The 27228-nt window shown below is 59.6% G+C and overlaps 2 protein-coding genes across 9 annotated transcripts in view; both read left to right on the forward strand.

Moving 5' to 3' along the window:
* The first annotated feature begins 2735 nt into the window (after positions 1-2735).
* On the forward strand, positions 2736-9967 carry Cln8 (CLN8 transmembrane ER and ERGIC protein). Of its 3 annotated transcripts, none has more exons than XM_042689872.1 (3): positions 2736-2812; positions 7066-7766; positions 9385-9967. In XM_042689872.1, exons 2-3 carry the CDS (start codon positions 7224-7226, stop codon positions 9706-9708), a joined length of 867 nt encoding a protein of 288 aa, XP_042545806.1. In that variant the 5' UTR covers positions 2736-2812; positions 7066-7223; the 3' UTR covers positions 9709-9967. The 3 variants fall into 3 exon arrangements, with proteins under 3 accessions (XP_042545806.1, XP_042545807.1, XP_042545805.1); XM_042689873.1 differs by lacking the exon at positions 2736-2812 and adding an exon at positions 4497-4518; XM_042689871.1 differs by lacking the exon at positions 2736-2812 and adding an exon at positions 5387-5684.
* Positions 9968-15217: 5250 nt separating this feature from the next.
* Arhgef10 (Rho guanine nucleotide exchange factor 10) overlaps positions 15218-27228 on the forward strand; it is an 82091-nt gene continuing 70080 nt past the window's right edge. For 4 of the 6 annotated variants that reach the window (XM_042689864.1, XM_042689867.1, XM_042689870.1 and 1 more), the window contains exon 1: positions 24480-24509. The gene's annotated coding sequence lies outside the window, so the exon portion shown is untranslated. Of the gene's footprint in view, positions 15276-24479; positions 24510-24621; positions 24651-27228 lie in introns of those variants that run through there. The other 2 variants (XM_042689865.1, XM_042689866.1) reach the window with 2 other exon arrangements.

Raw genomic sequence — 27228 nt, forward strand, 5'->3', positions numbered from 1 at the left:
CAGGAGAACTCCTGTCCCAAAGACCTGCAGCCCAGGGTGCTATTAGCACAAAGCTCATAAAGGCAACATTGATTGAGGTGGGTAGTAAAGGCCAACAAAAAGTGTTATACATGAGCAAAGCAAACCATATAGGGGCACAATCAGGGTGAGCATTCTCTGGAGCAAACCTTCCAGGAGCTACACCGCGTGACACACCTGCAGCTCCAAGAATGTCCTGCCTCCTCTAGGACTGGGTGCACAGCTTCCACCTCCAGGATGGTGGTGAGGACGAGACAAGGTCACCTCCAGGATGGTGGTGAGGACGAGACAAGGCTACTTAGACCCAGTATCTCTATTTCATCACACAGAGACAGACCGACAGAGAAAGACGGAGAGCTATCTTTGAGCCTAAAATTTGTTCCTAAGATAGTAGTAACTAGGTTGAAAAGTGAATCAGGGAGGTCACCTATAACTCTGGAAATGGACTGAGAGTTTCTTGGTCATTTCACTCTGGTGTGATTGCTCAGCCTGTGGTCCCAGACATTTGGGAGACTGCAGCAGGAGGGTTACTTGAACCCAAATGTTTGAGGCTAGCTGGCTAACAGAGCAAGAACTCATCTCAAAACAATAGATGCACAAATTATTTTGTGCAGGAATACAGCTCAGTGTAAACTGCTTGCCAACCTAAGCCCTGAGTTTTATTCCTAGCACCAGAAAAAAGCAAACAAGGGGCTGGGAAGGTGGCTCAGTGGCAGAGCGCTTGCCTTGCATGCCTAAGGCCCTGGATTCGATTCCTCAGCACCACATAAGCAAAAAGAAAAAAGCCGGAAGTGGCGCTGTGGCTCAAGTGGTAGAGTGCTAGCCTTGAGCTGAAGAGCTGAGGGACAGTGCCCAGGCCCAGAGTTCAGGCCCTATGACCGGAACCCCCCCCAAAAAAAAGCAAACAAAAAGGAGCTCCCACATCATCTAGATGACTGAGTCCCGCGTGTCACCTGGACGATGTTTGAACTCCTTTTTGTGGAGTCCCGGTTGTCACCCTTCTAACACCTACCGTGTTAGAAAGCCCAGGGGACCAGCGACGGCCCTGAAGGCAGCAGGGTCAGTGTCTCCCTTCCTGGATGTGGCTCTCCTCCGTTCTCCTAGCTCCTTGAGACGGAGCTGGGAAGATGAGCGTTTACTGACACCCTGGGCAGAAAAGTCTGTGGGGCTCTATCTACCCAGAGAAGCTGGGCATGGTGGTACATACCTGCCATAGTGGCCAGCAACAGCATGTCCTGGACTCCGGAGTCTCAGAACACAGAGCCATGGGGGGGGGGGCTTACACACGCAGGCTGGGGGAGGCGCGGTGCACACGCAGGCTGGGGGAGGCGCGGTGCACGCGCAGGCTGGGGGAGGCGCGGTGCACGCGCAGGAGGAGGGGGAGGCGCGGTGCACGCGCAGGAGGAGGGGGAGGCGCGGTACACGCGCAGGAGGAGGGGGAGGCGCGGTGCACGCGCAGGCTGGGGGAGGCGCGGTGCACGCGCAGGCTAGGGGAGGCGCGGTGCACGCGCAGGAGGGGGAGGCGCGGTGCACGCGCAGGAGGAGGGGGAGGCGCGGTGCACGCGCAGGAGGAGGGGGAGGCGCGGTGCACGCGCAGGAGGAGGGGGAGGCGCGGTGCACGCGCAGGAGGAGGGGGAGGCGCGGTGCACGCGCAGGAGGAGGGGGAGGCGCGGTGCACGCGCAGGAGGAGGGGGAGGCGCGGTGCACGCGCAGGCTGGGGGAGGCGCGGTGCACGCGCAGGCGGAGGGGGAGGCGCGGTGCACGCGCAGGCGGAGGGGGAGGCGCGGTGCACGCGCAGGCGGAGGGGGAGGCGCGGTGCACGGGCGAGCGAGCAGATACAGAAGCCAAGTTCACTGTTGCTCCTACTCGGAAGCAATGCATTCAGATCCCGGCGCTGCAGCCGGACACCGGGGCGCGGCCCGGGTGCCGGGGCGGGCCGGGGAGGGGACACCGGGGCGCGGCCCGGGAGCCGGGGCGGGCCGGGGGGACACCGGGGCGCGCGGCCCGGGAGCCGGGGCGGGCCGGGGGGACACCGGGGCGCGCCCCGGGGCCGGCGGACGGCTGGGCCGGGCAGCGTGGGTCGTCTGTCATGCCCTGGGGTCTGAGCCAGGACGGCTTTCCTGAATCCGAGTCAACACCGGTTCGCACCGCGCGAGCCACCGCGAAGGCGCCGCGCTGTGGCTCGGCGGAGGGGCGCCCGCCTCGCCCGCCTCGCACGCCTCGCACCACCGACGCTGAAAGGCCCGGAAGTGGCGCTGTGGCTCCCCCCACCCCGGCCGCCCGGATGGTCCGGTCCGGCGCTCATCCCGCCCCCCCCACCCCGGCCGCCCGGATGGTCCGGCCCGGCGCTCATCCCGCCCCCCCCACCCCGGCCGCCCGGATGGTCCGGCCCGGCGCTCATCCCGCCCCCCCCACCCCGGCCGCCCGGATGGTCCGGCCCGGCGCTCATCCCGCCCCCCCCACCCCGGCCGCCCGGATGGTCCGGCCCGGCGCTCATTTTCCCCCCCCCCCCGGCCGCTCGAATGGTCCGGCCCGGTGCCCCCCCCGCGCCGCCCGACGTGGTAGCTCCCACGGAGTGAACAGCGCGTGTGCGCGGCCCCGGCGCGCGCCGGTGACGTCAGCGACGGTGACGACGACGCCCGCGCCGGGCGAGGGCGGGGCCGGGCGCGGGCGGAGCGGGCGGGGCCGGCGTGCTGGCGCTGAGCCCGTCTGCGGATGCGCGAGCCCGGGCTCCCTGCCGTCCCGGCGGTGCGGAGCGGGCGCCCGCCGCTGACTGCGACCTGCCCCGGCCCGGGTCAGTACCGGGGGCGCGGGGTCGGGGCAGGGGGCGCGGGGTCGGGGCAGGGGGCGCGGGGTCCGGGTCGGGGCAGGGGGCGCGGGGTCGGGGTCGGGGGCGCGGGGGTGGGGTCGGGGCAGGGGGCGCGGGGTCGGGGTCGGGGCAGGGGGCGCGGGGGTGGGGTCGGGGCAGGGGGCGCGGGGGTGGGGTCGGGGCAGGGGGCGCGGGGTCGGGGTCGGGGCAGGGGGCGCGGGGTCGGGTCGGGGCAGGGGGCGCGGGGTCGGGGTCGGGGCAGGGGGCGCGGGGTTGGGGCAGGGGGCGCGGGGGTGGGGTCAGGACCGGGGGCGCGGGGGTCGGGGCAGGGCAGCAGGGTCAGGACCGGTGCAGGGGTGGGGTCGGGACGGGGGGCGCGGGGTCGGGGTCGGGGCAGGGGGCGCGGGGTCGGGGGTCGGGACCGGGTCAGTCGCAGGTCAGGGCCCCCCGCTTCCCGCAGCAGGCGCGCTGCGGTCCGGGGCCGCACTCCGCCCGTCCGCCCGTCCCTGTGGCCTCGTCCAGGACCCTGAGGCCGGCGACCGGCTCTCCCCGTCCCGGCGCCCCGGAAGGGCCGGGGTCGCAGGGAAGGGCTCGGGACGCGAGGGACAGACACCCGGCCGGGCTTCCTTCCCTTTTTGCGGCGGAGCCTCTGCCGAGGAGGCGGCCACCAGAGGTCGGCGGTCAGGTCGGACTTGTATTTCCATTTCACAGAGGGTATTCTGACCACCAGTTCACACGTAGTTCTCAAAGCGTTAGAGGGTCGTTCTCCTGCCAGCTCCACGGAAACCCAGCAGAATGAGAAAGCCAGTTCCCGAGAGGCAGAGGCAAGTTTGTGCTGTGGGGGGCCGAGGGATGGTGACATTCGCTTCTGGGTTAGGGACAGAGCTGAGCGTGAGTGGTGGGAAGGAAATGGGGCAGTTTATCAGCCTTTGCAAGTTGTGCAGAATAGTCTCTCCTGAAGAGTCACATGATGCCAGGCCTCCCTGAAACAGTGATCTGGACTGATGACACAGAAAACCAGTGTGACCTTATTCCAGGTTTGGGGTAGATGCTCTAACCAAGCACAGAAATGCTGATACCCTGGTGAGCAGCTCCCAGTGAGGTGGCGTGGCCACACCACAGCAGGATTAACCGCTCTCACCCATGTGTTTCATTCCCATCTTTTACAAGGCCTGGTGGGGTGCCCTAGAACACTGATCCACCACATGGTCCAGGAGGAAGAGTAAGATGGATCTGGAGAATATTTTTCCTCAGAGAAAATGAAGACCTGTAGTTGTGGTGCTCTGGCTAGACAGAGAAGAGGGGTGGCGTGATCAGTGACTGTGTGTGTGCATAGTTCAGGTGAAGAGGGCGAGTCTTCAGGTTGAGTTTTATGTAGCTGGGGAACAGAGCCGTGGCAGAAATAGATGCAGAAGGTGAACTGGAGCTCACCCCATTGCCCAGCCGTAACTCCATGGGTGCCCCTGCGTGACCGGGTGAGCCGTGGCTGCCCTGCAGTGACAGCGCAGAGGGGCTTTTCAGGACTCCGAGGAGGATGGTCAGTTGCCACCCAGCACCTTCCAACTGGGACTAGGTGGCCAGCTACCCTCATGCCTCAGGAACTTGACTTTCCCTCATTCCTGCATCCCCAGCTAGGGGACACCGTGACTCAGGAGAGCACAGGCTTGACCAGAAGTTCTGCTGCTGCTGTAGTAAGTGCCCTGGGTTTCTTATCTGTTGCCTCTGTGTCTAATCTGTCCCAGGACTGTTCTTGGGGCATGCCAGGCCTCCATTCCGGCTCCTTCGCCTCTGTGTCACTGTCTGAGTCATCTGGCTGCAGTGGTTTCTGTTCTCTTGTAAAGGTTCAGCAAACCAGCTGAGCACCCCTAGGACATAGCAGGTGCTGCTATATATTTCTTACTCCTACCGTGAGACAGACACTAGGGCCCAATATGGCTAAGAAGAAAGCTTAGGAACTAAAACCAGTATGGGAACCACGAAGCTGGGCTTCTTTGATTAGTACTGGGTTTCAACTCAGGGCTTTCTTGTGGGTGTCATTATAGTTAATTTTTGGATGGCGTGGCTGTGCCTACGCATGACTGGGATTACAGGCGTCTGGCCCCCAGGCTGCTCTGAATCCTCTGGTTTTGGTGCCCTGGAGTCCCTCTCCGCCCCCTGACCCAGAACTCTCCTGGACAGCTCTGTGCTCCTCGCTCTCTGGGGTGGACGCCAAGACCTCTTCGGAGCCAGGGTCCACCTGTGGGGGCAAAGCCACACAGGAGCCAAGTTTCGCCACATGATTTCACACTGATGCAATCATGGCAGAAACGGGACTAGTCATGTCTGACCACTGCGCAAAGTTCAAACGGGCCTTTTGGACAAGTCTGCCTTTCAGCAGTCTGCAGTTTTGGTTCCGGGGTTGCCGTTCAGTGTTGCAAGTAAGGCCTCTGGTTTGTCACCCTGAGATCTCACCCTGAGAGGAGACGGCTCCCCTCCCAGCCCTGCACTTGGTGCTGAAGCAGATCTGTACCTAGAACCTGGGTTCAGAGGTACAGTGTGCGAAGGCCACTGTACCAGTCCCTTGGCAGTGTTGAACCTGGTCTGAACAGAGTGATTCTCAGTGCATTTGGAGATACTGGGTTCAGAAACTGGAGCCTCACTATGACCTCATCAGAGACGAGAACCGCGAGGGTGGGTTGTAGATGGAGCAGCCTCCTGGTCACCAGAGACAACGTCCATGTATGCCAAAAACACACCTCAGGGCAGTGGCTTGGAGCCACCAGCATGCCAGGAGAGTGAGTGTGGATGTGGGCTTCCCAGTCAGTGCAGCTGTACGGAAGGATCGTGCCCTTCACCGTGTGATCACCACGGTGTCCAGGTGTGTACCGCTGTGTCCAGGAAAGCGGGAGCGAGCTTTGCCCTGGGTGTGGCCTCACAGACTATTCATGGGTTCCTGTGGCCAGCTGTTGTGATGCACACCGGACTGCTCCTCTCCCGCTCTCCTTTGTTCATCTGTGCCTCTTTTTCTTTTTTTCTTTTTTTTTTTTGGGGGGGGGGGGTGTCAGGGGACTTGAACTCGGGGCCTGGGCACTGTCCCTCAGCTCTTTAGCTCAAGACTAGCGCTCTACCACTTGAGCCACAGCGCCACTTCCTGTTTTCTAGTGGTTTATTGGAGAAGAGTCTCACAGGCTTTCCTACCCAGGCTGACTTTGAACCACGATCCTCAGATCTCAGTAGCTAGGATTATAGGCATGAGCCATGGGCGCCTGGCCCGTGCCTCATTTTTATCAGCCTATACAAGGAAGCTGAACTTGTAATGTGCTCACACGTGCATGCGGTTTTCCCCATTCACCCTCAGGCAGAGGCTCCTGTGCCAGCTCTGTGAATCCCAGTCCCTGTGGGTGCCTGTGTCGTCCAGTCCTGAGAACCTGAGATTCGGGTCTTCACGGTATCACAGAGTAGGCCAGGCAGGCCCATTAGACCACATGAGTGAGTGTGGTTCAGCATCTGTGTTCAGCAAATACAATGGGGGCCAGCCATCGTCAGGTCCAGGCCGCGAGGGCGTGCAGGTGGATGGGGTGTGCCAGAGACAGATGTGTGTGCTTGGCCACATGCTGGAGCACCATATGCTTTTGTCCTGGGTTCTAGAAGCATGGTGCTTTATAAAGTGTATTGCAGTGCAGTTATTTAGATGCATTTTACCCTGTGGCCTCTGTGAATTGTATAACTACTGACAGATTGCCACAAAGGCTAGGGCCTTGTTGTGGAATTCATGTTAAAGATCCTGTCTGGGCTGGGCACCAGTGGCTCACGCCTGTAATCCTAGCTACTCAGGAGGCTGAGATCTGAGGATCACGGTTCAAAGCCAGCCTGGGCAGGAAAGACCTGTGAGTCTCCTATCTCCAATAAACCACTAGAAAACCGGAAGTGGCGCTGTGGCTCAAGTGGTAGAGCGCTCGCCTTGAGCTGAAGAGCTGAGGGACAGTGCCCAGGCCCAGAGTTCAAGCCCCACGACCAACAAAAACAAAAAAACCAAATCCTGTCTGGGTGTCCCCCCTTCCTGCCGCCTCTCCTCCTCTGATGCCGCAGGTTATCCTCTCCCATCCTGTGCTGTCAGGTGTTGCCTCACTACGCTTGTCAGTGTTTGCATGTAATGAGAACAAGGCACAGCAGTGAAGCGCTCCCTCTGCCTTGCCTTGCCGGAGCAGCAGGCCTGCTTCTGTGAGGCCATATAAAGTGAGTTCTCGTTTCTTCTTCAGCCTGAAGCTGCGTGTGTGAAGACTCTGGAGACTGTTCGCTAGGATAAGACACAGCAGTGAGGTGCTGGCCCGGGCTGGAGACTTCACTGGGACAGGATACAGCGGCAGGTCCAGTGGTGCTGGCTGCAGCTCCGGGCAGCCGGTAACCGTGGAGGAAGATGACTCCTGTAAGCGGCGGGGCCATGTCGGAGAGCGTTTTTGACCTGGACTACACCTCCTGGGAAATCCGCTCCACGCTGGTGGTTGCAGGCTTCATATTCTACCTGGGCGTCTTTGTGGTCTGCCACCAGCTCTCGTCCTCTCTGAACATCACCTACCGCTCCCTGGCAGCCCGAGAGAAGGTCTTCTGGGACCTCGCGGCCACACGGGCCGTGTTTGGTGTGCAGAGCACAGCTTCAGGCCTGTGGGCTCTGCTGGGGGACCCCGTGCTCCAGGCAGACAGAGCACTGGCCCAGCAGAACTGGTGCTGGTTTCACATCACCACCGCCACCGGCTTCTTCTTCTTCGAGAATGTGGCCATTCACCTGTCGAGCCTGTGCTTCCGCACCTTCGATCTATTCCTGGGTGCCCATCACCTCTTTGCTTTCCTTGGATTTCTTGGCTTGGTGGTCAATCTCAGAGCAGGGCACTATCTAGCCATGACCACCTTGCTCCTGGAGGTGAGCACTCCCTTCACCTGTGTTTCCTGGATGCTCCTGAAGGTGCGTACTCCCAGGGAAGGGCGGGGCAGACAGGCTGGGGACACGGCCCTCATTCTGTTCCCTGCACTGCTCCCCAAGGCCGGCGTGCCTCGGAGCCTGCCGCACACCACCGGCAGCTGATTGCACTGACAAGACACTGACCCAGTGTCCTTCCTTCATCCTGCATCTCCTGGGTGTCCTGAAAGAGACAGTGTGACCTCTTTCCTTACTCCACACATGCCATTTCTAGTGTTTTGGTGAGGTCGGAGGTGAGGTTGGATGACCGTGTTCCACTGTCCCCACCCCCATTCCCACTCAGATAGGCCTTCCCTTCACGTTCCCCTACCTCCTGGGGCACAGGGCCCTACCTGCCAGCCTGCTCATGACCAGAACACTGGCACCGAGCATAGTGGTTTGTCTAGACTTTGCTTTTGTGTTGGAAATGTGTTTTATTAACGTCCTCCATACACACTCATGACTCACTTTCATGTCAGGATGTCCTTTTTGTTACGCTTTTTTTTTGGTGGTGGTGGTGGTCCTGGAGCTTGGGCCCTGTCCCCAAACTTTTTTTTCCCTCCCCTCTCAAGTCTAGTACACTACCACTTAAGCCACAGTCTACTTCTGCCTCTTTTGATGGTTAACTGGAGATAAGAGCCTCATAAACTTTCCTGCCCATGCTAGCTTCAAAACATGATCCTCAGGTCTCAGCTTCCTGAGTAGCTAGGATTACAGGTGTGAGTTACTGGTGCCCAGCTACTTTACACTTCTTTGTTTTCCTTTCCCAGTTCTGAGGCTTGAACTTTGGGCCTGGGTGCTGTCCCTGAGCTCCTTTTTGCTCAAGGCTAGCACTCTACCACTAGAACCACAACACCACTTCTGGCTTTTTCTGTAATTAATTGGAGATAAGGGTTTCATGGACTTTCCTACCCAAGTTGACTTCAAATTGCGATCCTCTGATCTTAGCCTCCCGAGTAGATAGGATTGTAGACATGAGCCACGGGTGCCCAACTTATGTTGCACTTCTTAAGAGTATTTTTAGCATAGGTTCTTGCCGTCTTTGACCATGTATCACTCTTATTTGGAAATTGAAACACTGTTCATGTTTGGCCAGTCCACAGATATATCATATCACTGAGTGCTTCTCACACATAGAACACTGTAGCAGAAGGGTAGAGGTATGGGAGGTATAAGCATGGGAGGATATAGGTATAGAAGATATCTGTATGGAAGGTATGGGTATAGAAGGTATAAACACAGAAGGATATAGGTATGGAAGGTATAGGTATGGCGGTAGAGTTAGGGAGGGTAAACTTAATGGAGATCATGGATGTGGCAGCTTGGCTTGCATTATGTCTTGTGTTAGATAAGTAGAGCCTGTTTGTTCATCTATGCAAAATCAGGATAAAAAGGTTAGAAAAGGAATAAATCCCTACTTTAGGAGGCAGAAATCAAGAACGGCTTGCCAGTTCTTTCAGAACTGTGCTGGGGAGACCAAAGCCCTAGCAATAGTGTGTGCTGCTGTGAAGAGGGTTTCTGGTTGGTGTTTTGAGTGTAGGGATGGCACGTGTCCCCTAGGCTGCTGCTCTGGGTGGGAGGGCTGTGCTCGCTCCATCCGCTGACCGCAGTGTCTTGTCCCTAGGCCGGCTGGTCCGAGACGCTGCTCTGGAGGTTCAATCAGTGGCTGATGGTCCACATGTTCCACTGCCGCATGGTGCTCACCTACCACATGTGGTGGGTGTGTTTCTGGCACTGGGACAGCCTGGTCAGCAGCTTGTACCTGCCGCACTTTGTATTGTTCCTTGTTGGGCTGGCTCTGCTCACACTAATCCTCAATCCCTACTGGACTCACAAGAAGACGCAGCAGCTTCTCAACCCCGTGGACTGGAACTTTGCACAGACAGAAGCCAAGAGCAGCCCGCCAGGAAGGAGCACTGCTCAGGTGCTGCAGAAGAAGAGGCTGTAGCCCCCAGTACCTGGTGGAACCTCGGTGCTGGCGAGTGGAGGCACAGTGCTCTGCGAAGCTCCGCAAATAGTGACTTTCCTTCCTGATGGGTGTGAAATCGTAGTGAAATCCTGGCTGTGCGTCAGTATTAATTCTGAAGTAGCCACAAAGTATTACTAAGATCTCAGTTCGCATTAGGAGCAGGTCTTTGCCTTGACTGTGGTGGTGAGCTCCCACAGGAGCCCTGCAGGCCAGGCCAGTGGGCAGGAGCTGAGCCTGCTGGGGGGGGGGGGGGGGGCGCGGGGCTCAGTACTCCAAGGGGCTTCCTTGTGGAGCCCCGCGTGGGTGTGGCAGGCCCCACATGCTCACACGCTGTGTGACTTACCAAGAAGTCACATTCTTCTTACTGCTAAAGAATTGACTGGGCTGGGAAGGTGGCTCAGTGGTGGAGTGCTTGCCTAGCATGCATGAGGCCCTGGGTTTGATTCCTCAGTAGCACATACACAGAAAAACCAGAAGCAGCGCTGTGGCTCAAGTGGTAGCAAAAGCAGCTCAGGGACAGTACCTAGGCCCTGAGTTCAAGCCCCAAGACTGGCAAAAATGAAAAATTGTAACCCTCTGCAAAATGTTCCAGCACCTGTGGATATTAAACTCCGTTGCAGCACTGCCATCTAGTGGCAGGTGGCATGAGGACAGAGGGTCGCTGTGGGCGGGTGGGGGGGGTGGGAGGGGCTGGCCTGGTGCACACCTCCCTCCCTGCTCCTCAGCCTCTGGTGGGCCTTCATGCTGGCTGTTTCTTTTTTTTCTTCTTTTTTTTTGAGGGGGGGGGGGGAGGGAGTCTGGTCATGGGGCCTGAACTCTGGGCCTGGGTGCTGTCCCTCAACTCTTCAACTCAAGGCTAGTGCTCTACCACTTGAGCCACAGCACCACTTCCGGCTTTTTTCTTTTTGCTTATGTGGTGCTGAGGAATCGAACCCAGGGCCTCATGCATGCAAGGCAAGCACTCTACCACCGAGCCACCTTCCCAGCCCCCTGGCTGTTTCTTCAGTGAAGGAACTATTCTAATATGCCCTTTGGTTTTGTTTGCACTGGTACTGGATGGGGCTTGAACTCCGGGCCTGAATGCTGTTCCTTAGGGTTTTTGTTGTTGTTGTTGTTTTTGTCAGTCCTGAGGCTTGAACTCTGGGCCTGGGTGCTGACCTTGCACTCTTCAGCTCAAAGCGAGCACTTTACTGCTTGAGCCACCGCGCCACTTACAGTTTTCTAGTCGTTTATTGGAAATAAGAGTCTCATGGACTTTCCTGCCCAGGGTGGCTTTGAACCATGCTCCTCAGATCTCAGCCTCCTGAGTAGCTAGGATTACAGGCGTGAGCCACGGGCACCTGGCTCCCTTTGCTGTTTTTTGTTTTGTTTTGTTTTGCTCAAGCCTGGTCTTCTACCACTTGTATCACAGCTCTACTTCCAAGAAATCTCTTTTCAAATGAGAAGCTTTTATTGACGTTGTATTGCTCAGTTGACAAAAGAAGGGAGGTATTTATTAGTCTTACTAGTTCGTACTTTAGAACCACTTCAATTGACTGAGTTCCCCACAGGTTCCCAGACTGGACCCCATCCTTGTCCCTGCCTCCCCTAGATTTCAGACTTTGTCTTTATAAGCTGTGGGGTAACCTTGGATGCAGAGATGCTCCACATGGGCCTGGCTCCAGAGCAGAGCCCCGGGAGCCCTGTGCAGCCTCTGCCTGGGGGTGGGTCTGCCCTCCCCCCCCCCACTCCATCCCATCCGTGTGTCTCCATGCTGGGACTGGGTAGCACCGGTACACCAATGTAGCAGGCAGATTGACTGACACAGAATTTTTATTTGCCACAAGTGTTCAGTTAAAATTCAGGGTTGTTTTAATGATGGGAATTTGAATGTAGGACCTTACACTTGCTGACTGGCACTCTACTATTTGAGGCATGCCTCCAGTACTGCTTTTCAGAGGTTTTTTTGAGCCGGGGTCTCACTTCCGGTCCTGGTTGGGCCTGAGCTGTGATCCACGGGCTGGGGTCCACGGGCGCTGCCCTGCCTCCTGCTGCTCTCCTGGAGATGGAATCTCATGGGCTTTTCTGCCTGGGCTGGCTAGCCCAGAACTGCAGTCCTCCAGATCTTGGCCTCTCAGGTAGCCAGGATTACAGGCATGAATCACTGGCACCTGGCTCAAGGTTTATTTTTATCAGAAGCACCTTTGAAAAAGTGCTGAAAACTTTATTGCTCCTGAAAATCATGTACGACTACTTATGATAGATCATGGAACTTTCTAAAGAGCTATTTTGATGACTAGTGCTTTAACTTTATTGATTATATTTAGATGAATACACATAGCACTCACTTATCTAATTTGAGAAATTATTTAAACTATGTCCCAATGGTTGGCTCCTCCAGAGCCCTGCAGAGCTCTTCCTGCAGACTGGTGGGGCTGTGGCTTCAGTGGAACAGGCGTCTAATAAAGTAACCGCCCTTCACAGAACCTGGGTGATGTCAGTTCCTCTGTCTGAAGGCCATTCCCCTCCGTTCTCACCCCTGCCTGTGCCTTAGAAATGCGTGCTGTGATCTGGACCTTCCTGTCTCTAAAGGCAACGCAAGCGTTCAGCTGACTTCCATCTGGGCTGCAGCAGGACGTTGACTCTGGAGTTCAGGCTTTACATCCCATTTCTTAACAGGCTTGCCTCTGATGCCGTAATGGGAAGTCCTTGGAAGCCCCGTGGCCTGCTCTGTGGGACCCTGGCTCGTGGCTCCTCTCTGGTCGTGACTGCTCTGTGGGGGTCGCGCTGACCTGTGGCCTGGGGGAGGAGGTTTGGGGGCCCTGCGGTCCCTGGCCCGTGCTTGTACTGGCCCGGGACGCACTGCTCGGGCCTCAGCCTGTCTCCCCTCCTAGCCGTGAGGGTGGACACCGTGCAGTGACGCTCACAGCCACAGCTCACCGACTCTGAGCCGGCATGGTCTGGCCGCGTCCTCTGTGCCCACCCTGGCTGCACCGCACCCATGCCAGAGTCTCACACGCCCTGTCAGGAATTAAAGCACATCCTGTGGGGGTCAGGATAGACGGCGTGCTTCCTGAGCGAGAAGTCCTGGGTCTGATACCCGGCACACAAGAGGAGGGAGTTAGAGCACAGGTGGACCGAGTTCAAGCTGGAGTGTGGAGTCGCTGGAGCTGAGGGGCTGGACGGGCCAGGCCCACCCTCCAGCTGAGGCGCGGCGCCGAGGCGGCAGCGGCTCTGTCCGTGGGCGCGGGCTCTGCGGCTGGGTGGAGGTGCTGCCCCTTAGCACTGCACTTGATTCAGTAGAGAAAGATTTCTCTGTACCCACGTTTCATTCAGAACTGAACCGTGACAGAGGTGGGGGGGGGGAGACAGGCAACATCAGGACAGAGGCCTTTCCTCTGTGTCTGGGGGAGATTGTGCTGCCTTCACCAATGGCCTATTTGCAGCCTGAGTGGTTAATTGGAGATAAGAGTCTCATGTGGATTTTATGCCCAGGCTGGCTTTGAACCGCAATCCTCAGATCTCAGCCTCCTGAGTGGCTAGGATGACAGGCATGAGCCACTGGTGCTTGGATTTCGCTGCCTACTTTCCACTCAAACCACACCAGGTAAGCATCATGTTAGTGTGGCTGTGCAGGGGCCACGCTGATCCCAATACCAGGAGAGTGACGTCACTTCCTGTGCTGGTAGGGTTCATGAGCTCCAGTGTGCAGGGTTTGAATGCACCCATTCCCTGACATTCCAGTGCCTGCTGTGCCTAGGCTAGGACAGCTATCTACTAAACGGGAGGATGAACACTTGATCTCTACTCACCCTGAAGCAGGGTCCTGTGGTCAGAAGACAGCCCCGTGGGCCGCTCGGGATGCTCGCCAGGGGTGTGTTTATCAAACCAAGGTGGACTGAAGAGACCAGAGAGCGAGCCGTAGTTCACACAGACTGGAAGCCGTGGGCAGTGCTCAGCAGAGGAGTGTGGTCTGAAACCTGGCCCAGCCAGAGGGGCTGGGGACAGACCCAGACTAGCAGGAGGCCCGTGGGACTCTGCCAGGCAGGCTTGCCCTTCACACCAGGGTGGGGAGCCAGTGTGCCCGATCCACAAATTGAAGGCAAACTAAACCTCTATGTGTGTGCCTCTGCATGCACAGCACCTGCCAGAGCAGGGAGATGGAGACTCTGCTGTGGCTGCCTTGTACGCTAGCTGTGCACACCTAGCCTTTTCACATGGGCCCAGGCTTGGCCGCCCATCATCCCCAACCCTGCTGTAGCCTGGGCAGGAAAGGAGGGAGGGGCAGAGTCTAGACCTCCAGCCAGGATTCCTAGAGCTGCCTGGGGTGCCTGGCCGGTGCCTGAGCTGGGGCTGGGCTAGCGGGAGGCCTGCTCTCTGGGGTCACAGTCCCAGGGAGCTCCAGGCTACTGAGGCCATCTTTAGACTTTCTGGAGGTCTGGCTCTCTTTGAAGGCTCTGGCTTCATTCTGGGGTGTGGTGTGCAGTGTTGGCTTTCCTAGGGACGGGGGTAGGGAGAGCCCCCAGGATGGAAGCATTCACACCCCTGGGCCCTGCTCAGCTTCCCAAGGGCTGCGCTCACCTTGAAGGAACCCAACATGAGCACCTGCTTGTCACGCATACACATTGAGCTGCAGTCTGGGCCTCTCCATCTCTAACTTACTTTTTGTCTTCTTTTTCTGGAGCTTGAACTTAGGGCCCAGGTGCTGTGCCTGAGCCTCTTTATGCTCAAGGCTAGCACTCTATCACTTGAGCCACAACTCCACTTCTGGCTTTTTCTGAGTAGCTTATTGGAGATAGGAGTCTCATAGACTTTCTTGCCCAGGTTTTGAACTGCCACCTCAGATCTCAGCTTCCTGAGTAGCTAGAATTACAGGCGTGAGCCACTGGTGCCCAGCTCTCTAACTTTATGCATTGTTTTAACAGGAGAGCTTACTGATTCAATATTCCTCCTTCAGGGAAAAACAAAAAACCTACTTTTTAAATAACACATTATGGGCTTAGAAAGTTGGCTCAGTGGTAGAGCGCTTGCCTTGCATGCCTGAGGCCCTGGGTTCGATTCTTCAGCACCACATAAGCAAAAAGAAAAAAGCCAGAAGTGTGCTGTGGCTCAAGTGGTAGAGCGCTAGCCTTGAGCTGAAGAGCTGAGGGACAGCGCCCAGGCCCAGAGTTCAGGCCCCACGACTGGACCCCCCCCAAAAAAAAAATAATAACACATTATTAAAAAATAACACACATAGTTCATATGTAATATGAACTAAGCCATTAATAATAAAGGGCTACCTGACAGTCATTTTAATTGCAGGGATGAAAAATACAGAAATCTTTTTTTTTTCTTTCTGATGACTCAAGTCCTGGCTGCTGCCGCCCTGTGGGAGCCTGGCAGCCGTCCATCTGCGTCCGGAGGGAAGGGCCCTGCCCTGCTGGCTTCCCTGACGCTCCTGATGGGGGGGGAGCTCTCCAGCAGTTAGCCCAGGGTTACTAAAATCTTGAGTCATTACAGATGAGGCGTTGTATTTGGATCTAAGAAGTCCCAGCCAGCTGTTTACAAAGAAGACTGCAATCCCGGTAAGTTTCATTTTTGCTGCTTGTTTTTCAAAAGTGATGCAAAAATCCCACTTGGAATACAGCTCCTCCCAGAAGTTTCTTTTTCTTCTGTCACGGGGGACTTGACTGCACACTCTTGCTCCCAGAGAGGGCAGGACACGGCTGTCCTACCTGAGCCCTTCCACCACGTCTCTGTTAGCTGGTAATTATCTCAGATGCCAGGCACATGGCCTCTGGAGAGTGAAGTGTGGAAAAGCTCATTCACTAGCAGGGCTGATTCACATTCTGCTTTGGAGCACGCTGGTGCAGCACAGAACTGTGGTCAGAACCCTGCAGAACCCCTGGTCAGTATACCTCTGCAGTATGTTCCAGGCTCTAGGGCTCCGGTGTCCACATGTGGCCAGGCTGTGTGCAAGTGTGGAGGGCCCCTCCATGGTGCGTTTCCTTCACACAGGAAACAGTGTGGGAGCGGAGAGACTACTTTTTCTGCCTCACTTTTGCCTGAATGCAGTCAGCATGTCTGCACGGCCTCTATTTTCGTCACCCCAGGGACTGGCATGAGGACCTGAGGACCAGGGTGGGGCAGGCACAGGGTGAGGCCCAGGCTCTGGTCTTGAGAAAGCACACTGAGAAGAGCAACTAGAGGCGCTGCCCGCCTGCCCGCCTGCCCGCCTGCCGGCCAACCTCTCACACACCGCCCTGCCTGCACCAAGTGCAGTATGACCATGAGCTCCCAGTGAGAATGGGGTTCAGGGAGGGCTGTGGACCTTTCAAACCCTCTAGATGTTAAACCAGAGCCCTTACAAACCTGTGTTAGTACTCTGCTCATCTTATCTACAGTGTTGGCTTCTGTTATTGTCACAAATGATAATAGTACCTGTTATAAATTATTTAACACTTGTCCTTAATGAGATCTGATTTTTCAGGAGCTTGTCTGGCAAGCTTAGACCAGAGCGTGGCCGGGACAGGCCTTTGAGGATAGGACACACTTTGGTTGTGGGCTATAAAGCATTTCCTAAACAGTGGAACAGTTGGGTTTTATCTCATGCTAGGACTTTCTGGGAAACTGAGGGTAAGATTCAGGTTTGGCATGCAAAAAAACCAAAGCCAACTTCTCTAGAAGCTGTGGTTAGATTGGCCTGGGACCATGGGTTCAAGTGTGGCCTGTGTGCTGGCTACACACTGTTCACAGTGTTGGAATTATTAGACTTGTAGGTTCTGAATTTTTCTCTGTGTACGTTTCATTTCACGGTAAAATAGGAAATTATTTTTAAAAACTGTGCAAGTTAAGGACAAGCAGAGCATGCACCCTCCACTGGCATTCCTTCCCACCCCAGCCACCAGCTCTTTGTAAATGATTGGGGGGAGGAAGGGCTGTGGGGGCAGGGTTAACGTGCCCTGTGGGCTTATGGGAGAGGGGACAGTCCCACATGGAGGGGGACAGTCTTACAGGCCACCAGGAGTCACTGCAGGGGGTCTGTAGCAGGTGGACTCCTGATGTAGAAAGCTGCCTTCTTGTAGACTTCCGCCTATGCTTCTCCCTCCCATTCTGAGACCTCGCAAAGCAAGAAAACAGGCACGGTTGTTGCAAGAGCTCTGGAAACAAAAAGCCCCTGTTTTCCTGGGGGAACAATGTGTCCTTCTCCCACTGGATTGGACAGATCCAGTAGCAGAGTGGCCAGAGTCCAGTCTTCCTTATCTTTGCTGAGTCCCCAAGCCTCTCCTCTGTTTCCACCTCCTCCCTTTATCTTTTGGCCCTGCATCCACCAAAGGGTCTTGGGTGGGAGCAGGTAGGAAGCATACTTGGGGCTAGGAATGCCAAGGCATGACCTAGAAAGTAGCAGTCCACAGCCTGGCCCAGGACAGGGTCCTGCAGAGATGTTGGCCACGAAAGACGGGCGGGGTCTGAGACAATCAGACACAGCGGGGAGCCAAATCCAGCAGGTAGAAAAACTCGTTTATTAACAGAGAGCAGCCCTTTTTAAAGGCAAAAAGGGCGGGTGGCATGGCAAGGGAGGAAGAGGAACCAATCACTGTCAAGGTCACACCCTATCATGCACCTGAAGCCTTCACGGGCTGGTTAGGCACTGATCGGAAGATCAGCTGGGCTCTGCCCACTCTACTCTCTCCCAGCGCCATCTTGGCTGCCCATGTGCTCTACAGTAAATTGGGCTCTGCCCACTCAACCCCCTCCCAGCGCCATCTTTGCTGCCTATGTGCTCCACACAGAGATGTGCACAGGGCCGGGCTTCCAGGGTGGGCGGAGGTGGGGAAGGAGCTGTGCCCACACCTACCATCACGTCCAGCTGTGTGAGGTGTCTCCTTGGCCAGGCCCAATGCTTGCACTCCAGGGGAAGTGCCAGCCATGCCTCCTCCCCGGAGGGCCCGAGGCCAGCACTGTGTCCATGCCTTACCAAGGGAGGTGGGGGGGGGGAGGTGACCTATCTAGACAGTTCTGTCTCCTACATCCTCAAGGCAGCCGCGACGCCTGTCCACTGCCATCACCACGAGACAGCTCAGTGATCCCGGATCACATCTGTGGGCCAGGGTGCAGGGTGCAGAGAAACGCAGCAGGAGACAGGAGGCGAGAGCTTTGCAGTGGGCACCAGCTGCCAAGGGAGCTGGCTGGCGCGGGCTCCGGAGAGGGGCGGGGGACGCGGCCAGGCTGACCTGCCCTGCACAGTGGCTGCCCTCATTCTTTGGAGTGATGATGTAGAGGAATTCCCCCTCACCACATCTGCATGCCCGCACGGCCAGACTGCGGCCAGGCTGAAGACTGTGCCAGCCAGTAGCACACCAAGATGGGGTCGGACAGAGGCCAGGATCTCAGGTCCTGCCCTCCTCTTCTGAGCACCCTGAGGGCCCTGTAAAGGTCTGTGGTCGTGGAAGGTCCCTGGAGGGAAGCCATTCCTCCTGCTTTCAGCAAGGCAACCCTCAGCAAGTGAGGGTCCAGTCCAGAAGAGAGCCAGGTCCCCACTCAGCCCTGGGGCCCCCATGGCTCCATGTGGACATGGGAGCCGGAGCAGGGACCCAGAGCCTGTAGCCTGCTGCCTCTTCTCTGCTTCCTGACATCCTGCCCCCTTGCCGTGTGCACACATCTTACACATGACTTACTTGTAACTAATAAAGTGACATTTTACGTCCACTTAATCGAGAATCATTTTAAGTCGCTGTCAGCCCAGCTTCTAAAGCGTGTATTTATCAGTGGTTTTTAGTCTGTCCTGCCACAGCAACAAGCGCTTTGATCTAGTTAGTTGTGGTAGGTATGACACTTACTCTGGATGTCTTGGAAGTTCCAAGGTCATGGTGGCCGTGGGATCCGTGCTGAGGGCCACTCTGCTTACTAGCCGGTACCTCGAACCCGTGTCCTCAGTGTCAGGAGGGAAGGAAAGCCAGAAAGGGCATGAAGTGCTCTGCCTGGGAGTTCACCTTCAAAACCTCTCGAAGACTCTTCCTCTAATGACTCCACTGGGCAATAAAGCTTCGACAGGTGGGTTCTGGAGGACACATTCAGACCTTAGCAGTAGCTCTTGACAGAGCTGGTTCTTGTGTTCAACCTGTTGTCATAGATAAGTTTGGCTCATTCTCACTTTCCTTTGCCACATGGTTTTTTGTGATGTTTGCATGGCTCTGAGATGTGCCATCGCTCTGTTCCTTCCTGTCACTGCTCAGCGTCCTACCTCTGACTTGCCACCCTGGTTGATACCCTCACCCACTGCTGACAGATGGGTCCCGGTTTTGACCCGTTTGAACCATCTGGTCTGATATGAACTAGCAGGTCTCCTTAGGGGCTTATGTTTTTATCCTGAGAGCAGGATGGTGGAGTAAGTGTGCATGGTTGTGAGTGGCTGTGCCAGTGGTTAGCCCCAACACGGAGGGTGACACCCTAACCCCAGCGTGCCGCAGTCTCCAGTCTCCACATCCTGAGCAGCATTCTCCTGGGGATACAGCAGCAATTCACTGTGGTTTTAATTTGGATGTTCTTGAAAATAACACTGAGCATCATTTCCTGTTTATTCTGGCCATCAGTGAACCTTTTGGGAAGTATTTTTAATGTTCTTTGTTCATCTTTTCATTGTTGATCTGCAAGAGTTCTTATAAATGGTATATTTACAAATAAAATACAAATACAAATAAAACACAGATGCAAATGAGGTTCACGTACTGGAAACAATGCCAGTACAGAGATACCGGGAAGTAGGGTCCACCGGTGTTTGGGGAGGGGGTGGTACAGTCCTCACCAGTGGGCTTGGCCCACAGGCTCCTCCACACAAGCAAGAGGTGAGTTCTTCAGAGGCCAGGTTTGGCTCCTGTGAGTATTCACGGTCTGCCCTTAAAACTGTGAAATAATCAGGAGAAAGGGATTCCTTTCCATTGTCAACTTTCCAGTCTCAGATATTCTGCTAGAGCAGCACAAAAGACTGAGACAACAAATCTTTTGTTGGGTACTTGTTACCAACAATGTCTTCTCAGTCTGTGCTGGCTTTTTCATTTTAATCATGTCACCAGATAAGTAGCAAATTTTAAATTTTGGTGAAGGTCATTTAATCATTATTAAACGGTTAGTGAATTTTGGGTCCTGTTTGAAGACCTTTCCTTAGTTTCTTTTAGAAACTTTAGTTTCTTACACTTAAATCTATGATCCACTTCAAACTCCACACTAATTCTGAAAGTTAATTTGTAGATTGCTTTGGGTTTTATACATAGGCAACCATACTGACTGAATAACTAGTACTCCCTCCCAGTCCTTATGCTTTTTGGTTTTCTTACTTTGTTACACTGGTTAGATCCTCAGTATAATCTGAGTAAGTAGAGATAGTGGAAGACTTTGTACATGGCTCTCAGAACAGGCAGATAAAAATTACTGATCACACAACCTGACATCATTGGAGAGTGTGTCAAATGCTCCACGATTCTGGGCCTCAAAGCTAGTCTGCGTGGATTTTAAAAGGCTGAGATTAGAAAGATTATATCTCGGAAGTGGCACTGTGGCTCAAGTGGTAAAGTGCTCGCTTTGAGCTGGAGAGCTCAGGGACAGCGCCCAGGCCCAGAGTTCAAGCCCCACGACCGACAAAAAATAAATAGAAAGATTATATCCCCACAAAGGAATTAAGCTTTATTTACAAAAAAGTCCCTTTTTCATGATCAAGCCTAACTTTCTAGATATCTTGTGGCCAGAAAGGGAGTGGATGGCAGAGGAGCAGGCAGGCAGGCAGGGCCAGAGTCAGTCCTATCTGAGGCCCTGCTGGAAGGCCTTCCCAAAGTCAGCCCTGGCTCCTGAGTCTGGAGGCCTGGTCACAGCCTGGCTGTGCTTCACTCTCCACTGAGTGCTAACTTCCTTAGCTCTCTGGCTCGCCAGAAAACAGCATTGTTTTCCTGTCAAGGCAACCTAAATTAGGTTCCTCACCATCACTGGGAGGAAATCACCTTTTCAACTGATTGGTGGTATGGTGTTAGGAGTTCCCATAATGTTAGCAAATGTTACTATAAATTCTAAAAGTCAGGCTGGGAAGGTGGCTCAGTGTTAGAGCGCTTGCCTTGCATGCATGAGGCCCTAGGTTCGATTCCTCAGCACCACATAAGCAAAAAGAAAAAAGCTGGAAGTGGCGCTGTGGCTCAAGTGGTAGAGAGCTAGCCTTGAACTGAAGAGCTGAGGGACAGCGCCCAGGCCCGGAGCAGGCCCCACGACCGACCAAAAAAAAAAAAAAAAGATAAAGCAGTGCTTGGGACCAGCTCTTCCTACAGTGCCCACCCAGCCCTTCGGAATGTCTCTGGGGCTTTTCTGCTCAGCCAGGTCCCTGTGTGATTCCACCACCAGCGTTTGCCCAGCCTGGGCAGCCTAGTGAAGGCAGCCCCAGCTTGGAGCCAGAGCCGCTGGACTGCTCCCATGGGTAAAGTCAAGCCCCTGCCCCACAATCCGGCAAGCTATTGATCAAGTGGGGTGGGATGTGGGTCTGGAGTGGGAGGTGGGGGTGGGAGGTGCGGTGGGGCCCGGGGTGGGATGTGAGTCTGGAGTGGGAGGTGGGGTGGAGGTGAGGTGGGGTGGAGGTGGGATGTGAGTCTGGGGTAGAAGTGGGGTGGGAGGTGGGGTGGAGGGGAAGTGGGGTGGGAGGTGGGGTGGAGGGGAGGTGGGGTGGGAGGTGGGGTGGAGGTGAGGTGGGGTGGAGGTGGGATGTGAGTCTGGGGTGGAAGTGGGGTGGGAGGTGGGGTAGGAGATAAGGTGGAGGTGAGGTGGGGTGGAAGTGGGGTGGGAGGTGGGGTGGAGGGGAGGTGGGGTGGGAGGTGGAGGTGAGGTGGGGTGGAGGTGAGGTGGGGTGGAGGTGGGATGTGAGTCTGGGGTGGAAGTGGGGTGGGAGGTGGGGTAGGAGGTAAGGTGGAGGTGAGGTGGGGTGGAGGTGGGGTGGGAGGTGGGGTGGAGGTGAGGTGGGATGTGAGTCTGGGATGGAGGTGGGGTGGAGGTGAGGTGGGGTGGGAGGTGGGGTGGAGGTGAGGTGGGGTGGGAGGTGGAGTGGAGGTGGGAGGTGGGGTGGAGGTGAGGTGGGGTGGAGGTGAGGTGGAGTGGGAGGTGGGGTGGAGGTGAGGTGGAGTGGGAGGTGGGGTGGAGGTGAGGTGGGGTGGGAGGTGGGGTGGAGGTGGGGTGGAGGGGAGGTGGGGTGGGAGGTGGGGTGGAGGTGAGGTGGGGTGGGAGGTGGGGTGGAGGTGAGGTGGGGTGGAGGTGGGGTGGAGGTGAGGTGGGGTGGGAGGTGGGGTGGAGGGGAGGTGGGGTGGAGGGGAGGTGGGGTGGGAGGTGAGGTGGGGTGGGAGGTGGGATGGAGGTGAGGTGAGGTGGGGTGGGAGGTGAGGTGGGGTGGGAGGTGGGGTGGAGGTGAGGTGGGGTGGAGGTGAGGTGAGGTGGGAGGTGGGGTGGAGGTGAGGTGGGGTGGGAGGTGGGGTGGAGGTGGGAGGTGGGGTGGAGGTGAGGTGGGGTGGAGGTGAGGTGGAGTGGGAGGTGGGGTGGAGGTGAGGTGGGGTGGGAGGTGGGGTGGAGGTGAGGTGGGGTGGAGGTGGGGTGGAGGTGAGGTGGGGTGGGAGGTGGGGTGGAGGGGAGGTAGGGTGGAGAGGAGGTGGGGTGGAGGTGAGGTGGGGTGGAGGTGGGGTGGGGTGGAGGTGGGGTGGGGTGGAGGTGGGGTGGGGTGGGAGGTGGGGTGGAGGGGAGGTGGGGTGGAGGGGAGGTGGGGTGGAGGTGGGGAGGTGGGGTGGGGGGGAGGTGGGGTGGGAGGTGGGGGGGAGGTGGGGTGGGAGGTGGGGTGGGAGGTGGGGGGGAGGTGGGGTGGAGGTGGGGTGGGAGGTGGGGTGGGAGGTGGAGGGGAGGTGGGGTGGGAGGTGGGGTGGGAGGTGGAGGGGAGGTGGGGTGGGAGGTGGGGTGGGAGGTGGGAGGGGAGGTGGGGTGGGAGGTGGGGTGGGAGGTGGGGTGGGAGGTGGGGTGGAGGTGAGGTGGGGTGGAGGTGAGGTGAGGTGAGGTGGGGTGGAGGTGAGGTGAGGTGGGGTGGGAGGTGGGGTGGAGGTGAGGTGGGGTGGAGGTGAGGTGAGGTGAGGTGGGGTGGAGGTGGGGTGGAGGTGAGGTGAGGTGGGGTGGAGGTGAGGTGGGGTGGAGGTGAGGTGGAGTGGGAGGTGGGGTGGAGGTGAGGTGGGAGGTGGGGTGGAGGGGAGGTGGGGTGGGGTGGGGTGGGAGGTGGGGTGGAGGGGAGGTGGGGTGGGGTGGGGTGGGAGGTGGGGTGGAGGTGAGGTGAGGTGGGGTGGGAGGTGGGGTGGAGGTGGGGTGGAGGTGGAGGTGAGGTGGGGTGGAGGTGAGGTGGGGTGGAGGTGGGGTGGGAGGTGGGGTGGAGGTGGGGTGGGGTGAGGTGGGGTGGGAGGTGGGGTGGAGGTGGGGTGGGGTGGAGGTGGGGTGGAGGTGGGGTGGAGGTGAGGTGGGGTGGGAGGTGGGGTGGAGGTGAGGTGGGGTGGAGGTGGAGGTGGGCTGGGAGGTGGGGTGGGAGGTGGGGTGGAGGTGAGGTGAGGTGGGGTGGAGGTGGGGTGGGAGGTGGGGTGGAGGTGGGGTGGGGTGAGGTGGGGTGGGAGGTGGGGTGGAGGTGGGGGTGGGGTGGGAGGTGGGGTGGAGGTGGGGGTGGAGGTGAGGTGGGGTGGGAGGTGGGGTGGAGGTGAGGTGGGGTGGAGGTGGAGGTGGGCTGGGAGGTGGGGTGGGAGGTGGGGTGGAGGTGAGGTGAGGTGGGGTGGGAGGTGGGGTGGGAGGTGAGGTGGAGGTGAGGTGGGGTGGGAGTGGGGTGGAGGTGAGGTGAGGTGAGGTGGGGTGGAGGTGAGGTGGGGTGGGAGGTGGGGTGAGGTGGGGTGAGGTGGGGTGGGAGGTGGGGTGGAGGTGGGGTGGAGGTGAGGTGGGGTGGGAGGTGGGGTGGAGGGGAAGTGGGGTGGGAGGTGGGGTGGAGGTGAGGTGAGGTGAGGTGGGGTGGGGTGGAGGTGGAGGTGAGGTGGGGTGGAGGTGGGGTGGAGGTGAGGTGAGGTGAGGTGAGGTGGGGTGGAGGGGAAGTGGGGGTGGGAGGTGGGGTGGAGGTGGGGTGGAGGTGAGGTGAGGTGAGGTGAGGTGGGGTGGGGTGGAGGTGGAGGTGAGGTGGAGGTGGAGGTGAGGTGGAGGTGAGGTGGGGTGGAAGGTGGGGTGGAGGTGGGGTGGGGTTCGCTGGGCGCCCTCGCCCACGTGGACCCGCTGGCCTGTGCCGAGGGGGTGTGGAGGCCGAGCGGCCCCGGCGGGTGGGGGGCTGGCTGGGCGCGGCCGCCGGGCGGGCAGGGCAGGATGGGGGAGAGGGGCCGGGAGGACCGGGGGGGCGGGGCCGCGCATCATCCGACACCCCGACCCGGGACCGGCGCGGGGGGGGGGGGGGGGGGGAGAGGTCCTTCGTGCCCGCAGCGAGGCCCCCCGCCCGAGACCCCGACCTGCGGCGGGGCGCGGCCCGCGGCGCCCGCTGCGCGCGCAGCCCCGGCAGGCGTTGGGCCGAGGGGGGGCGCGGGCGGCCACGTGGCCTCGCAGGAATGCGCGGGCGCGCGGGCGGGGCGCGGCCGAGACTTGTGCGGGCCGCTCCTCCAATGGCCGCCGGGCACGGGCCGCGCCGACCAATCAGATAGAGGTGGGAGGAGCCATGCCGGGAGCGGGGGGCCGGGCGGGGTCGGCTCGCCGCGGGCGGCGCCGCGGGACGGACGGCGGGCGCGGACGGCGGGCGGCGGCCCGGGGTGAGTGCGGGGGCGGGGGCGGGGGCGGCGGCCCCGGGTGAGTGCGGGGGCGGGGGCGGGGGCGGCGGCCCGGGGTGAGTGCGGGGGCGGGGGCGGCGTCGCGGGACGGACGGCGGGCGGGACGGCGGGCGGCGGCCCGGGGTGAGTGCGGGGGCGGGGGCGGGGGCGGCGGCCCGGGGTGAGTGCGGGGGCGGGGGCGGCGGCCCGGGGTGAGTGCGGGGGCGGGGGCGGGGGCGGCGGCCCGGGGTGAGTGCGGGGGCGGGGGCGGCGGCCCGGGGTGAGTGCGGGGGCGGGGGCGGGGGCGGCGGCCCGGGGTGAGTGCGGGGGCGGGGGCGGGGGCGGCGGCCCGGGGTGAGTGCGGGGGCGGGGGCGGCGGCCCCGGGTGAGTGCGGGGGCGGGGGCGGCGGCCCGGGTCCCGTCCCGTCCGCGCGCGGGCTTCTCGAGTGTTTAAAACTAGGTGTGTCCGCGGCCCGAAGTTGCCGTCGCCCCCGGCGCTAGCGGGGCCGGCGTCAGGGGCCGCCCGGACCTGAGGGTGGCTGCCGGGCCGGGGTGCGGGGCCGGGGTGCGGGGCCGGGGTGCGGTGTGAGGAGGCCCGGGGTGAGGAGGCCCGGGGTGAGGAGGCCCGGGGTGTGAGGAGACCCGGGGTGTGGAGAGCCCGGGGTGTGAGGAGGCCCGGGGTGTGAGGAGTCCCGGGGTGTGAGGAGACCCGGGGTGTGAGGAGGCCCGGGGTGAGGAGACCCGGGGTGTGAGGAGACCCGGGGTGTGGAGAGCCCGGGGTGTGAGGAGGCCCGGGGTGTGAGGAGTCCCGGGGTGTGAGGAGACCCGGGGTGTGAGGAGACCCGGGGTGTGCAGTGACCCGGGGTGTGAGGAGACCCGGGTGTGAGGAGACCCGGGTGTGAGGAGACCCGGGTGTGTGGAGACCCGGGGTGTGAGGTGACCCGGGTGTGAGGAGACCCGGGTGTGAGGAGACCCGGGGTGTGAGGAGGCCCGGGGTGTGAGGAGGCCCGGGGTGTGAGGAGACCCGGGGTGTGAGGAGACCCGGGTGTGAGGAGACCCGGGTGTGTGGAGACCCGGGGTGTGAGGTGACCCGAGGTGTGAGGAGACCCGGGTGTGAGGAGACCCGGGTGTGTGGAGACCCGGGGTGTGAGGAGACCCGGGGTGTGAGGAGACCCGGGGTGTGAGGAGGCCCGGGGTGTGCGGTGACCCGGGGTGTGGAGAGCCCGGGGTGTGAGGAGACCCGGGGTGTGAGGAGGCCCGGGGTGTGAGGAGGCCCGGGGTGTGAGGAGGCCCGGGGTGTGAGGAGACCCGGGGTGTGAGGAGGCCCGGGGTGTGAGGAGACCCGGGTGTGAGGAGGCCCGGGGTGTGAGGAGGCCCGGGGTGTGAGGAGTCCCGGGGTGTGAGGAGACCCGGGGTGTGAGGAGTCCCGGGGTGTGAGGTGACCCGGGTGTGAGGAGACCCGGGGTGTGAGGAGACCCGGGGTGTGAGGAGACCCGGGGTGTGAGGGGACCCGGGGTGTGAGGAGACCCGGGGTGTGAGGGGACCCGGGGTGTGAGGAGGCCCGGGGTGTGCGGTGACCCGGGGTGTGAGGAGACCCGGGTGTGAGGGGACCCGGGTGTGTGGAGACCCGGGGTGTGAGGTGACCCGGGTGTGAGGAGACCCGGGTGTGAGGGGACCCGGGGTGTGAGGAGGCCCGGGGTGTGAGGAGACCCGGGTGTGAGGAGACCCGGGTGTGTGGAGACCCGGGGTGTGAGGTGACCCGGGTGTGAGGAGACCCGAGGTGTGAGGTGACCCGGGTGTGAGGAGACCCGGGTGTGAGGAGGCCCGGGGTGTGAGGAGGCCCGGGGTGTGAGGAGACCCGGGTGTGAGGAGACCCGGGGTGTGAGGAGACCCGGGTGTGAGGAGACCCGGGTGTGAGGAGACCCGGGTGTGAGGAGACCCGGGTGTGTGGAGACCCGGGGTGTGAGGTGACCCGGGTGTGAGGAGACCCGAGGTGTGAGGTGACCCGGGTGTGAGGAGGCCCGGGGTGTGAGGAGACCCGGGTGTGAGGAGGCCCGGGGTGTGAGGAGGCCCGGGGTGTGAGGAGACCCGGGTGTGAGGAGACCCGGGGTGTGAGGAGACCCGGGTGTGAGGAGACCCGGGTGTGAGGAGGCCCGGGGTGTGAGGAGGCCCGGGGTGTGAGGAGTCCCGGGGTGTGAGGAGACCCGGGGTGTGAGGAGTCCCGGGGTGTGAGGTGACCCGGGTGTGAGGAGACCCGGGGTGTGAGGAGTCCCGGGGTGTGAGGTGACCCGGGTGTGAGGAGACCCGGGTGTGAGGGGACCCGGGTGTGTGGAGACCCGGGGTGTGAGGTGACCCGGGTGTGAGGAGACCCGGGTGTGAGGAGACCCGGGGTGTGAGGAGGCCCGGAGTGTGAGGAGGCCCGGGGTGTGAGGAGACCCGGGGTGTGAGGAGACCCGGGGTGTGAGGAGACCCGGGTGTGAGGAGACCCGGGTGTGTGGAGACCCGGGGTGTGAGGTGACCCGGGTGTGAGGAGACCCGGGGTGTGAGGAGTCCCGGGGTGTGAGGAGACCCGGGGTGTGAGGAGACCCGGGGTGTGAGGAGGCCCGGGGTGTGAGGAGACCCGGGGTGTGAGGTGACCCGGGTGTGAGGAGACCCGGGTGTGAGGAGACCCGAGGTGTGAGGTGACCCGGGTGTGAGGAGACCCGGGTGTGAGGAGACCCGA

Source organism: Dipodomys spectabilis, unplaced genomic scaffold (genome assembly GCF_019054845.1).
Source record: "Dipodomys spectabilis isolate Male_0828 unplaced genomic scaffold, ASM1905484v1 ptg000128l, whole genome shotgun sequence".
In the NCBI taxonomy this organism is placed as follows: Eukaryota; Metazoa; Chordata; class Mammalia; order Rodentia; family Heteromyidae; genus Dipodomys; species Dipodomys spectabilis.